The 14,648-nt window shown below is 36.4% G+C and overlaps 1 protein-coding gene across 2 annotated transcripts in view; it reads right to left on the bottom strand.

The window, feature by feature from the left end:
* Positions 1–1,263: 1,263 nt before the first annotated feature.
* Positions 1,264–14,648, bottom strand: part of ANLN (anillin, actin binding protein) — a 28,700-nt gene continuing 15,315 nt past the window's right edge. The window contains exons 16-25 of one of the 2 annotated variants that reach the window (XM_080579777.1): positions 14,008–14,056; positions 13,872–13,928; positions 12,436–12,474; positions 12,079–12,100; positions 10,617–10,729; positions 8,899–8,952; positions 6,892–6,978; positions 5,276–5,383; positions 3,054–3,226; positions 1,264–2,661 (exon numbers count right to left, since the gene is read on the bottom strand). In XM_080579777.1, the coding sequence (XP_080435903.1) occupies positions 2,538–2,661; positions 3,054–3,226; positions 5,276–5,383; positions 6,892–6,978; positions 8,899–8,952; positions 10,617–10,729; positions 12,079–12,100; positions 12,436–12,474; positions 13,872–13,928; positions 14,008–14,056 (826 nt within the window). In that variant the 3' untranslated portion in view covers positions 1,264–2,537. The remainder of the gene's footprint in view (positions 2,662–3,053; positions 3,227–5,275; positions 5,384–6,891; positions 6,979–8,898; positions 8,953–10,616; positions 10,730–12,078; positions 12,101–12,435; positions 12,475–13,871; positions 13,929–14,007; positions 14,057–14,648) is intronic. The other variant, XM_080579778.1, reaches the window with a different exon arrangement.

Here is a 14,648-nt window from a genome sequence, read left to right as displayed (position 1 = left end):
TAAACGTAGGAGGCTTTTGCTGTTGTTTTTCTGTTCAACTATTTTATAACAACTTAATGCTTTGCAATCTGACAGTATCAGAGAAACTATTTTTGAATTATAGAGGTACATCTACCTGAAGCTATTTGAATTCACTGGGCCTGGCCTATTCCAAAAGGGTCAACTATAAATATGAGAAAACTCTAACCTGTAGAGCTGAAAGCTCTCACCTCGTCGTGACATTTCTATCCAAAACTTTTCAAACTCTGTGGCTGTATTTGGCTTTCCACTTCAGGAAGAAAAAAAAAAAAAAACAAAAAAAACAAACATGCAAGACCTCTAGGATTCTGTGATTCAGACAGAGCACAATCATTTTTTAATGTTATGGTAGAGTAAAAGTTTAAAGTGAACTGTTGTTCTGTAGTCTCTCTGCTTTCAACATTCATCAAGGTTCTAATACACTTGCAGAAAAAAACCCTCACATATTAACCATGTTATCCCTCTCCCTCACATCTGCGTTTTCCTTACTCCCTCATGTCTATCTTGCAGTGCTCAGAAAACAGATGAACCCTGACGTTTTTGAAAAAGTTTTTCCACAGCTCACCCTTGAAGGAACTGGGAAATGTGAGAGGGGAGGAGGTATGCATTAGTGCAACCCAGTAGAGGTGTAAATGGATGTTTATTGCTAAGCTGGTGTCACGTGCTTCTGCTGACTGCAGCAGTACATTTGATCACTGACAGTGTGTTCAGGTCAGGTTTTTTAATTTGCATCACCTATTACAGTTTATACATTTCCTTGATATTTTTTCCGTCTTCAGCAATAATAAAACACATTGGTTTCTACAATGGATAATAGCCCAAATTGAAAATACAGTCCAAATGAAAGCATGTCACTCCTTTCTATAGACTCTTGCTTCATAACTCAGCCTACCGTGTATCCATGGATGAAATTTGCACTGCCACTGTTCATATTCCATTGCTACTCTGCTGCCATGTCTTTACCACATGAGACAAGAACCATCTCTCATCACATTCAATGAACTGCTGATGTCTAGCTGCCTTTACACCCATGTATGTCCCAACCATATTCATGGTAATTGCCCACAAACAATCTGGTGCTAGCTACCCTTGAGATGTTGTGTTATATTCCCAAATCAAGAGGTATTTTTGGATATACATACTGAATAGAATACTGAATAGAATTTCCCAAACACCACATGGAATCTAGCTTTTTGTCTTCAGCCTTATGTCTCAAATGCATAGATGATATTAGGAGAAGTTGCATAAAGATTTATTATTTATTTTAAAGGGATAAAATATATCTCAATACATAATTTGGAAATATTTAAGGACATCTGAAAAAAATAGATTTAAAAGCAAAAGTACAAAAGTGTCTGGATGAAAACAATTTAAGATAACAGAATTTAGTGTTTCAAGTGTGAATATACAACAGCAGTAACAACTTAAAAGTATTCCACTACTGCATTTGCAATAGTGGGGTAATGAGATAGTATTTCACTAAGCCCAGTGAAAAAGCTGTGAAAACTGCAAGTTTTTACTGACTAGTTCTGCCTTTTTAATGATGGGTCTGAAGTACTCTTTTTGTCTGCATTTATGGACATGACTATGGTGGTGGAGAAGATCCATACTTTTGGCAAGAGTATTAGTTGGTAGACAGCAGTTTTAGAGTATCTTACAGAAAAAGCAATTTTATAACCTACTTCTGGTTCTCAAATGGAGTAGAATTCAAGCTTTTATAAACCACAAGTTCTAAGACTTACTGACATACACAAACCTAGAACTAATTTTTATGTAGCAGTCCTAACAAAAATATTAAAGACCTTTCATTTCTATCAAAGTGCAATGTACTGCATACATAATTCCATACCTGTAAACCATATAGCATACATGCAATTATCCATACCAGTTTGGTATGAGAAACGGCATAAAAATCTAATACAAAGAAATATGAATATTGTGCACATCTTTTGTTCTGACCAGAAGAAAAGGACATTGTGCAAGCAAGAAATACTTATGCTGCATGTTGTAGAATAAAATTTACTATTAACTACTTTGCCTGATCATTATAAGAAATGCTCCAACATTAAAATTCCTGCTTCAGCACCATCCTTCTAATATAACTCTGAGCTAATGTTTTTTTCAGGGAGCTGAGTTAACTAGTAAGTTTGTGTATTCACTAGCTTCCCCCACCCTCCTCATCCTCCAGAAGTGCGATTTCCTCCAATAATTTAGTTATTTCAAGAAGAGAATGTGCTTAGCTAAAGAGACTTCCAAAAAAAAGGAGTTATATAAATATTTAGCATATTTAGAAACTGCTAATTGCTTCCTACCATACTGAAAAGCTAGGAAAAAAGTTTTAAAACTCTTAAAGTGAGATAAAAATACTGCATAAAAGTCCTGTATAAAGGTATGTACTCTCAAATTTAAAGCTTAGTTGATCCAGAGAACTTTCCACAAATTTTCATTTAACTTTTTTTTTGTGTAGTTCATGTGGCCTTTTGCATATATATATTTTCTTCATATTCCCCTTCCAGTGTTTAAGGCTTTCCAATTGGTTTATAGCAAGCATCAGGTTGCCACATACGAAGATCAACAAGAACTTGGTTTAGCTTTTGCATCCAAAGGTTACGCTCTTCTTTAGTATCAGCAGACAGCCAATTCCTAAAAAGCAAAGAACCCAATGAGTTAGATACCTTCCCCCCTAGTTATTCTGAAAAAGCGATCATCTATGGAATCCCAAATAGCAGGTGAAAAATGAAATAAAATATTCCAGAATTCTGCAGAGTACTGCCAAGCTATCTGGCATTTCCACTTCTAGAAACATCAAGTTTTTTATTCTCAGAAGAAAGAAGTGGGACAGTAAGACAAAACATGATTAAGGTGATCAAGACAGCTTAAGTATCATCCAGAAATCTTAGCATTTTAATTATCTTTGCATTGGCATGCCAAAGTTGTAAGGCTACATTATTAAAACCATCACACAAGGCAAGACATGCCCCCCCCCAATAACCTCCCCCCCACAACCTTCACAAACCATGATTTTATCCACTCACTTTGTAACACAGAGTGTGTCTCTGCACTGGCTAACAAGGGTTTCTCTATCATCTTCCCTCTGCGGACGGACAGTTATCAGTTCAAAAGTGTTGGGACGGGCACAGAACTCCCTGTTAGCAGGTTCAATCTGACGATTAGTGCAGTTAGCCAAGTTTATCCGGCCCAAAGGATGCTGAAAGTGAAGTTAATCATCAGTTAAGAATATTGTTCTGAAGACTAATTCTGAACATATGCTCTGACAATTTTTCCATATGAAGTGAATTCCACTCCCCACCCAAATAAATAGAAGTCTATTATTGCTCTTTTTAATGTGAAAAGTAGAATAGGTGAAGCAAGATAACAGACAACAAAATAGGCCCTGCTCTGCCACATACAATACAGTTAACAAATCCATCCTTACCAGAGGCTTAGACTAGAAAAATACGTTCACCCTTTTCTTTTTTCCTTTCAAGAGAAACTTGCTTTTAAACTCAAAAATTCAGGAGAGCTTGGTAATAAAATCCAAGCCGATAGAGCAAGCTCTACCAAAGCCTACAGAAGGCAGGCACTTCAGGAATGCTTTGTATCATTCTCATCAAAACTTGTAAGTATATGGATTCACCTTCAAACATTCAACTAAGGCACTTAAGTGTAGAGTCCAGCTGCTTTAGCTCCCTCTATAGTTAGTGGCTAGACCTCTTCAGGGAGCATTTCCATTTTCGAGGCAGTTATTTCTTCCCATTGACTACAGAGGGAGGCTTAGCTGTATGCCTAAAGTTAGTTACAGACCTTGGCTCCAATTCATCACACCTACAGAATACCTCACACCACAGAAACATCACAAGCAGTTCTTGATTAGGAGAAAAGCTTGCTATTTATTGGGCATATTCATTATGCTATTCCAGAGACAGTTAATACAACCTAGGTTACAACAAAAAAGGATAGCTCCATCTCAATGAATATTAAGAAACAGTTCCCATAGATATACATATATATACACCAACCTGCAAAGCTTATCTAAAAAACATATCATAATTTAAAGCAATCATTGTTCAACACTGGTATTTCTGAGCTACATGTATCTTCGCATAATAGAACAGACATAGCAGGTAGGGGTAAGGGGAGGCATATAAGGATAGAGTTTAATATTGCTGTAGATGATAAATAAGAGCATATCTATATTATTCTTTAAGTATACCTTTCTCAGTTACAGTGACAAGTCTATAACATTTTCAAGAACAGAACAATCTAAGACAAATCAAAGCAGCTTTCTCGTGCACAAAAGCAGAACAGGAAGCTTTTTCTTGATCAATTTTTTGCCTTTTTTAATTACAGTAGGCAGAGATTTTTCCTGTCTCCTGGCAAGGAAAGAGTACGTTGATATATTTTGGCATTGTCAACTACCAGCATATGGTCTTCCTCTGCTAGCAGGAAGAAATTAAACTCAGGCAGCTGAATTGGTGTAGAAGACCCAAAAGGACCAGAGCTCACCACAGAACTTGGGAAAGAAAGTGTTCTGCCAACAAACAAGCAAACATTTAATGGCAAATTGCTTAAGTGAGTCAGGAAAAAAAGCCTCTTGAAAGCAACTGGAAAGGTTTCAGTACACACTGCAGGAACAGGCTAAAGAGACAGGAAAGTTCACTTTACTGACAGATGAACCTCTCTGATTTGGTGCATTAGCCAGACAATACCATGAGTTTCTGCAAGAACTATATAAATCTACCAGTTTCAGCTATAATGTGGGAGCTGCAAGAAAACAACAACTGCAAGCAAGATACTCCATAATTACATTTATGCTTCTACAATATAGAAGGATTGTCCAGTCTCAGTTTTCACCATATCGAGTATTAAAGTCAGTGTTTGGTCTAAAGATTAGGGTAGATAGATACAGCTTGCTTACCAAGCTGTACAAGCCTGATCGATTTCAGTTAAGTAATCTCTAGATTAGTCTTTTGACAAATATAATGGAAAGCCTTAAAACTAAAAGGAAAATTGAATATGGATTTTCCTCCAATTTTCTTCTTCCCCACCAGATATGGTCAATTTTTAAACTTGCCCTTGTTTAGGTCATATTTATGACAAGTCTCCATTCCCCAAATAAACTTTAAGAGCTTGAATCTCATGCTTTGCATATAGTTACCTGAAACCTAAAGCATTGCTGTCTTTAAAAGTGATCAGTGAATTGCATAGGGTACTACAGAACTTTATAGGCTTGATCTTTCTTTATAAACAGAATTACCTTTCGTTTTTCGTCATCTGGGTATGTCCAGTAAGATATACAGTTTCCATAAAGTACACACCAGCGCCTATGCCATGCTCCAAATCCACTAACATCTTCAAACATAGTCTTTAAAAAAAAGGAAAAAATATTATCACCTTCAGCTTTGTCTGTACTCAGCTATTTTCCCTACAGAATGGTTCTGCAAGTACAACCCTTCATTGCAGTAAACGTAAAAGCAGGAAAAAAAATATACTGGGAGAAACTTCTATTAGTATATTTCCAGACAGTGTAGAAAATGAACTTACACTGTTACTCTTAAGTTTGCAGCCTTTGGCTCAAAATGCACCTAATCCCAGCCACTTTAAATGACTAGATTTTAATACTGACCGTAGTAAGCATTCCTATCATTTTAATACAATGGAGGGTTATTTATAGAAGATACTTTCTGCAGAGTTCACAAGACACATACTAGTATAACACAAATTATTATGATTAGGTATATGAGTCATCTTTGACTTACAGGTCAGGATTACAAAGTGTATGTCTGGCTATTCTGCAGGCTACATTCAGTAGTCCAGTCAGTTTAAAAGAAATTAGAAATCAATTTTGTTTGTGTTGGCAGTTTATTTTATTAGATACTGTATTATGTCAATTTCAAGGCCCATTTCCCTGATATTGAAATAGAAAGTTTAGTATCTACCTTCTATCTCTGATCCCTCTTGAACTTGCACAGAACATTTTCTTCGAATTAAAGTGTTGTGTTTTCCACTCTTTGTAATTCATACTATATATTTTTAATGGCACAGGGTGTTTGCAAACCCTCACTCTGAAAAATTTAATATGCACACCATTCTCCAGGTTTCACATACTGTATAGTAAGAGTAAACACACGGTTTATAATCCCTGCACAAAAATATGGGATAGCAAACAATCCTGTTAAATGTTTGCATCTAATCAAAGGTGAACAGACTTCATTAAGTAAAAGGAAAGGAGACAGAACTGCTTAAAAGATAAAGAAATTCTGCCTTATGAATACACTAGAGTAACAGTAAAGTTTAATGTTTTGCTGAATTATTTTCATAGCACATTTACTGCCATCTGATGGATAGAAGCTTAACAGCTTCATCTATTAGGCTGAGGTGCTCTTTATGCAAGTCCAGATTTAAAAAGAGAACTGCTTAAGATGTTTTGCAAAAAGTAGCATAGCTTCCTTGTTAAGTTAAAGTATGTGCACACAGTGAGGAAAACCTCTTTTGCTAGAAATAATTTTTATATGAGACCAAAAAAATCTAAGATGTCTTGTAAGAGTTTCTGGCAGGGAAATTAGAATCTCATCTCGTGACACACAGACTATAGCAAATGAAAGTTAACTCAAGTTCAGAATAACAGGGAAACTGTTTACAATAAAAACATACAAACTAAAATTCTAGTGAGAGGCAACAGTACTAGAGATAGCTTTAATTTATGCTGCTTTAGAACATAAGCTAGAAAAGTGTTGGGATTTGGTTCAGGAAGAAAAATAAATCTTAGTTTTGCTAAGATTCACTATCACCAAATGCATGTGTGAAGTTAAAATAGTGACTATATTTAGTAAGACTTATTTCCACGGAAGGAATTTGAAGTGAATATCTTACCAAGAACCCTTTTTCCTCCACAGAAGAGTCCACTTGGCATTTTAACTTTAAATATATATGACCCTCCAAAGGAGACAAAACAGGAACCTGCAAAAAGTAAAACAATTAGTCATTTGATTTTGACACCTCTCAACATCTACTCTACCAGCTCAAGCAAGTCACCTGCACCAGAAAGTTAGCACTGTCTTGTTCTGAGGATCCACAGCCAGAAAGTAGTGATCAAGCAGGACAGTAATAATCAACAATTCTTTCAAGTTCATTGACAAGCTTTTCAAGATTTATTAATTTGCTCAGGATATATGCGCAAGCATGCTTCTGTCTAGAAGAAACAGGCATGTTGGACGTTGGTTATAAACCAACAAGCAAGGTTATAAAAAACACATGGCAGCAGTCCACATCCTACAAGCTTCTGCCTCAGTTTGACATTAAGCTGCTTAAAAAACAAAGTGGGTTTAAACAGGACTGGTACTTGGATGACATAAGCATTTCCAGTAGATACTGATGTTGCAGTGCCTATTCAGAAAAATATTTGTGCAAAAAAACAATTCCTGGAAGAAGAGAAAGTAACAATAGTAGTTCTTGACTGTCACTTAAGGTGTGACACTACATGTTCCATCAGGAAGTGTTGCAAACATTCCAACTCTTGCAAACTTCCAAACTGCAGTAAAATGCATTTCTGAATGAGGGCATTAAGGAATTTTTGTCAATTCCCCAATTTTGGGTGTTCTGGATTCCTTTCTATTTTGCGTCAGACAAAAGCACTTACTTGGATTATGAAGAGTTTACTAACAAAGAGTTGTGTGACAGTAAAGTGAAAGTGTTGTATAGCAAATTGAACATTTCAGTTATGCAGAGCCTACAACACCATTACTAATTAAAAAAGGTCTCAGAACATCCTCCTGTACGTGTAGTGTACGTATTCTGTTGACATTCTAGTCAACAATATATCCCTTTCAAAATGAAGTAGGGTGAAGGTACTGAGAAGAAAGCAATCTGTTGAATAAACAGCTAAATGAAGAGAAAACTGAAGTCCATGACTAGCCTAGCTTGCTTTCTGGTATGGTCATTCAGATACCCACCATAAAAAGAAGTTGGCTTACTGTCAAGGAAGATAATCTAATGAGACTCAAGATAACCCTCAAAAGTTTGCAAAAAAAATAATTTTCTTAGGAGAACTTGGATTACACGTAGAAGATGATAGGCATTAAGCTTACCACCTTAATTTTGTGAGAAAACATACATAAAATTATTTTTCTTCTGAAATCCAAGAAGAGTTAGCTACACAAAGCTATTTTCAGAGATTAAAAAATTATTTCTTTTAAGCACATTAATTTACATAATTCCTAAAAACGCAAAAATGCATACACCAGGCAAAATATTTCAACTGCACATTTGTATACAGATAAGAACCTCATTTTGATGGGCTTAGTACTTTCAAAACTTTAGTTCTTTATGATCACTTGTTGCTTAAAATTTGCTTAAAGGTTGTATTCAAGCAAGGTCTTGACCAAACAAGAAAAAAGATTTAGCTCCTGAGCAATATTAGTTTTCTTCAACAAGCTGAGTTAAACCGGTATTTAGGCTGCTCGTGGTTTTTCTATCGATCTCTTTCAGCACAGTAGCCAATTTTAAGTTCCATACAGCTCAACAAGAAACTGGCTTAAGTTTCCTGGCTAACAAACTTTCAGAGAGACATGATACATTTTGAAGAAAAGCCATTGTCTAGTCAACTAGGAAGACAAGAGACAAGCTAGTTAAGGAAAAACGCTAGTGGTCTTAACTGAGTTCTATCAGCATCCTTAGCATTCTACAATACAAGAAGTCAAATTCTTCAAATTTTTTTTTTAAGCCTCCCAGCATCTCGTTATAAAAAAGTGCTTACAAGGACATATTAAGTATACATTAGAATTTTTAAAAACTGCAAGAGATTAGAGGGCAGACAGACGTAAGCAACATGCATTAGGAAGCAGTTTCCTATTTAGTTATAAACTAAGCAATCATAGCAACCTTGTCCCGGAACATATAGCTCAATAGTTCTCTTTCCTCCCCTTCAAAATTCATCTATGGAAAAAAAAAACACGCTCAATGTAGTCAGTACAATGTTAAAGGTTGTTTGTTTGTTTCTTGGGGGGCGGGGGGGGGGGGGGGAGTGTGTGTGTGGGGAAGAACAGTTACATGAGTGGATTTTGATCCTATCTGCTCTGAATTTTAGCTGTGCATAACATAACTGGGAGGAATGAAACTCGAAACCCATTGAGTTGGCAGTTTATTTTATATTAGAAATGAGTGGGGCCAAGTTTAAGAGCAGCTGTTCAGTGCAAGCACAGGCCACAGCAAAACTGAAGCTTTGCAGAGGTCATAATTTCACAAAAAGCTAACTGAAAATGGGAAATTCTTATTCGCAACTGTTGAAGTCATGCACCTGGAAGAAGTTAACCAAATCAGTTTCCATGTTTTCTCAATAATCCTATTTGAACATTGTGTTTATACTATAGTTTACTCATCCAGCCCAGTGTTCAGTCCTAAAGAACAAACTAAAAAGGCTCAAACCCACATTGCCAAGTATAAAGTAAAAGCTGTTTTCCATAACACCCAGAGCAATGGGTTTTCAATAACTAAGTCACATGCAAAATGAGATCTATGCATAGCTCTTGGTAAGGGGAATGTTTGTGCTGAAGAAACAAAGCTGGTACACATATAGTAGCAGTACAATTCAACTGTAAGGTCTGCAGACTGTTTCAATAGAGGAGTCTGCTTCTATACATAGAAGTAAATCTTCTGAAGAGCAAATTTGGATTATTCTGATCTTTTGTTTTTAATCTTGTGCACAAACAACCATTCTTGCTGTGTCATGTCTTGTCTGAAGCTATAGTTGCAATACTACTATCATCACAATAAGCTAATTAGTCTAGAAGAAAATTTCTTCTGACACTGCCATTTGGATAAAGCTGCAATTTAGTACTGGCATAATCTGTTGCCGCTTCAAAATTAATTTAAATTAGCTTAAAATAGCTGCTGGCATAAACACCTATTAAAATAGCTTTTAGGTGCAAGATGTTACAAGGTTAGAGTTTACAATGAATGCAAGAATATTTTTTTTTAAAATAACTTACTGGTAAGAGCCAATAAACATTGTTTAGACAGGGAACTAAGGTATAAAACTTGATAATAGCTCTCAAAAAATAAAGATAACTTGTTTCTACAAATTTAATTGGGTGAGAAAAACTTGTACTCCTAAAGAAACTTATACTCCTAACTATATTCATCTCGGAGTAACTTCATTATTAAACACAATAAATATACTTAGATACTTAATAATACAGTATTTAATATTTGACAGTAAAAGCAACAAGCAAGGTGAAGACTATGTAGAGAGATGCCAACTGTATACATTAATTTTGTCAACAACAGCAATCAGTAACCAAAACACATTCACTATCTTTGCACAGATATACCATACGTTGGGCTACAGAGAAGAGCCAACACCTGTCATAACAAAGTCTTTTTCTGTTGTATCTTAAAAAGACAGTTCAGTCATCTGAAGTTAATATGAGTAAAATCTGTGTATGTTTATATAAATACATACATGCACACAAACATTTATTTATGTAGCAATTTCGTTTCTAGAGCAGTAATTTTGCCTGGAAACAGTAAACTCAGGCGCATTCATTTCATTCTAATGTTATGCGATTATCTTTAGATTAGTAAACAGTAATATCCATTACCTTTTCCAACGCAAATTTGGCATTTCCTACAGAAGACAATGATAGCTTGTGGGATCCAACAAGGATGAAATTAGTAGTGCGGACTGCATTAGGGCCGCCTGGACTGGTCATGGCTGTGGAGAAAAGTTCAAGGCAAGTTGTAATACAACATGCAACTGAGATGCTGCAGTGCTTAAGTGGCCACATATGTACTACCGTATAAATGCCCTACTCAGTACTCCAGAAGCACTCTTTGCAGTACAGCCCAGCAGCACATTCAGACAGGATCTTTGTATACCCCATTGCTCCACAGCAGACCTTTTCTTTATTAAAAAGCTTTGAAACATTTGCAAAGGATAAGATAACTCACTTTAAGAGGTGTGAGGGGGGGCAGAGCACACTCTAGGGCATACCACAAAGCACACACTCTGCAATAGGGACTCAAAAAGAGGTTAACAGATTTGGAAGTCAAGTAACACACTGCAGTCTTCCAGAACTCGCATGCATGCATTTCTGTACCAATAGAAACAAGCCATATAGCTTAGGCACAGGAATCAGACTAGTTGCAGCAGCATTGTAGACATCTCAGAGTTAGTTCACGAGCTCCTTATTGCTACATTTTTATACTAAAGCTAGCTCAAGTATGTCAAACGTAAGTTAGACAAATGTATAACCCATTTTGAAGTAGTCAGAGAAACTCATAGATGCTATTCTCCCCAAGCATCAGAAAACATGTTAAAAACATGACAAAAATACTTCATAATCTGTTCATATTTTCAAGAATCTCCAAGTTTGCTCTATATTACTTTGTTGATATGAGGCTCTAGTTTACATCTGAGTCCATCTTTTCAGGAACAGAATTTAAACTACAGTATCTGGTATCAGATGCGTGATTTTGAGGGAGCTGGGGTTGTTTAGCCTCGAGAAGAGGAGGCTCAGGGGAGACCTCATCGCTCTCTATAGGTACCTTAAAGGAGGCTGTAGCGAGGTGGGGGTTGGTCTATTCTCCCACGTGCCTGGTGACAGGACGAGGGGGAATGGGCTAAAGTTGCGCCAGGGGAGGTTTAGGTTGGATGTTAGGAAGAACTTCTTTACTGAAAGGGTTGTTAGGCATTGGAATGGGCTGCCCAGGGAGGTGGTTGAGTCACCATCCCTGGAGGTCTTTAAAAGACGTTTAGATGTAGCCCTTAGTGATATGGTTTAGTGGAGGACTTGTTAGTGTTAGGGCAGAGGTTGGACTAGATGATCTTGGAGGTCTCTTCCAACCTAGACGATTCTGTGATTTTGGTTTTGCAAAGAAGTTCCACCAAACATAGTAACTTAGATATAAAGATATAATACTTAGCAATTGTAACTGGCAAACTGGCCTAATTCTGCATTTATTAAATGTAATTATCATGGTACAAGTATTATTTATTAATACACCACTTTTGATAGCAATGTTATTATTTATCTTGGTATAACATGCTTAGATTCTGCTTACCTGGAGTAAGAAGGGTGCTTTTCTAGAAAGAGAGAAAAACAAAAGCTTAGAGGGAAAATAGTTTGAGAATTCTACACAAGACTAAATTAGGTTGAGAGAAACTAGATTTGAAGTAATTGAAAAAAATGAAATCCAGATAAACATGTACTAACTGCATATTTCCAGCATCATGTATTCAGAGCTGTTACCTATTTCTTGAGCTGATGCTGAAGAGTTTGGCAGAAAGCTGCACAGTTTACAGTTTCAAGTAAGGGACACAAAAAGCCTGTTACAGGCACAGCCTTATTAAGGTATGGGAATACAGCCTTTGGAAGTAGTCATATTGAGAGCCTGTTACAGTATTACATTCATACTTACAGAGGTGATAGATGTTAATAATCTCTTTGGAGTGATAACCTGCAAAAAACCCACAATGAATGCATTTGGATTTCATGCTACTTAAGTTGTCCATTACATTAACATCAAAATTAAACTTTAAGGCTTATCATCTAAATCAATTTTGAACAGATACTAGCTCTTTTTATGAGTCAGTCTTTTTTTTTGAACCCAGAGTGACTGTAGTGACTTTCAGTGGAAAAAATGCTTTGCAAAGATGTACTGCAGAAAAGTTTATATTAGTCTATTACATACTTAACATGCATCTGAGAAAGCAATCTTGGTAGACCTTTTTCTTTTCTGCAACATGGCTTCAAAGTTACATTTGCTTATTATAGAAAGATATTAACAAGTACAGAGATGTTCAACGTGCTACTGTTGTACATTATCTATATTTCCAGGTGAAAGTCCCAAAGTTTGAAATAAGATTGTATATTAAATGAACTAGAATTATGTATGCATCTATTCTTGAACCTGAAAGACAAATGCAATAAGCTTGTCAAAAAGCAGCTACAGTATGCCATCAGCCCCACATTGGCAACTTACCTTGAGTTCCACAAACACATTCAGTATTAAGTGAAGATTTCTGTAAACTAAGACACAGGATAGAAAAACCCTGGACTTCAAACTGGTTTTATCGGGGGATAGGTGGAAGCATGTTTTCACTGCAATACGGAAGTAAAAATTTAAGGAATTTACTGTTCTCAGAGACAGGATTTTAAGCATTCATCCCATTTTCTTTGAAGGATGCTCAAGTTACTCATTTTTACATTGAGACATCTTAACAAGGAGGAAATGGGACCTAAAACTGTTAAAACACTATGTGCCCAACTGTTGGAATGGCAAGCAGAAAGTCACCTCCAGTGAGCTACTGGCTTGTTTTGGGTCACAAAGCCTTAATGAAGCACAAGCAGTTGAAACGTGCATGCTATGAAGGCTGAAGCATTTACTTCCAAGGCATTATTAAAACACCTGCTTTAGAAATAAGCACCTATTGCTTTTACTTAATGCTGGAAAGAAAAAAGCGTTACAGTTGATCAATAGAACTTTTAAGACAAGTCAAACTGCAGGGTAGGGCATACAGACTTATGGAATTTAAGTGAAATGGAGAATAAGGGTAAACCGTTATCAAGGGCAACCACACTTATTAAATAAAAAGTCTGCAAAGCACAGTGTTTTGCAGAATTAATAAGACTGTCTCCCCAAATGGATTTCAGATTCAAGGTGCTGCAGGTCCAATCCACTAATAGCTGCAGGACTCTTTAACCTATCTGTTATCAGGAATATTCCATAAAGGAATAAGAGGAGCAAAAGCAACAGATTGTCTAAAACTATTAGTCAGTTATCCCTGAAAACTGCAGTTGTCTTAGTGTACCTTCTGTTGAAATACAACATAGTGATTTTCATGTTCCATTTACCTTAGATTTATTTGCCTTTTTTCTTTTATCAGTGCTTGCAACTTCTTTTCTCTGCACCTGTAAGGCAAGAAGATATTAAGAAAGCATGACACATCATTCCCCCTTATGTATCCTTTTGACAGAGACTGATACATACCAAACTGTAAACTTCTAGATTTATTTCAAAGTCATTTGACACATCATGCCTAAAAGGGAGAAGTGGAAAACAAGTTAAACCACAGACTGCAACAAAGAAGGCTTTTTTGTTGTTGTTGTTAAGTGTTACTCATTGCTTCTTCCCTCCTCCTGTTCCCTAAAACTCTGCAAGGAGCAGCTAGGAATATCTAGGTTCTACTCAAAAGAAGCTTAGACTGACTATTAGTCAGCTCTATCACTCTTATTAGTAAGCCCTCGTTTGTTCCTACAGGTCAATAGGGATGTCTGAAATCCTTTCACTTCTGCAATACTACTCCCCAGTGCAAGCAGCCCCCAGTGCAAGCAGCATTGCTGTTCCTAAAACCCCAAGGTTTACTACCTCAAGATGCTTTCTAGAACTCCAAGAACAAAAGTAAAGGAGGGATAAGGGGTAGAAAGAATACATCTACCATTTCTCAAAATGCACTCCTTCAGTCCACTGCTGGCCCACATTTCCACAAAGAAAGATTGCTTTCTAAATGAATGTGTTGGACTTTAAAAAGTGAGGGTTTTTTTGTTTGCTTTTTAAACAAACCAGCCATTTGAATTCACATCCTTTTAGCTAACATTTGAGGACTGAAGCTTTAGTTTTAACAAAACTAT

The sequence above is a fragment of the Anser brachyrhynchus genome (assembly GCF_964034855.1).
Source record: "Anser brachyrhynchus genome assembly, chromosome: 2".
Lineage (NCBI taxonomy): Eukaryota > Metazoa > Chordata > Aves > Anseriformes > Anatidae > Anser > Anser brachyrhynchus.
Note: the sequence above shows the minus strand (reverse complement) of the source record. Positions and strands in the feature narration are given on the sequence as shown.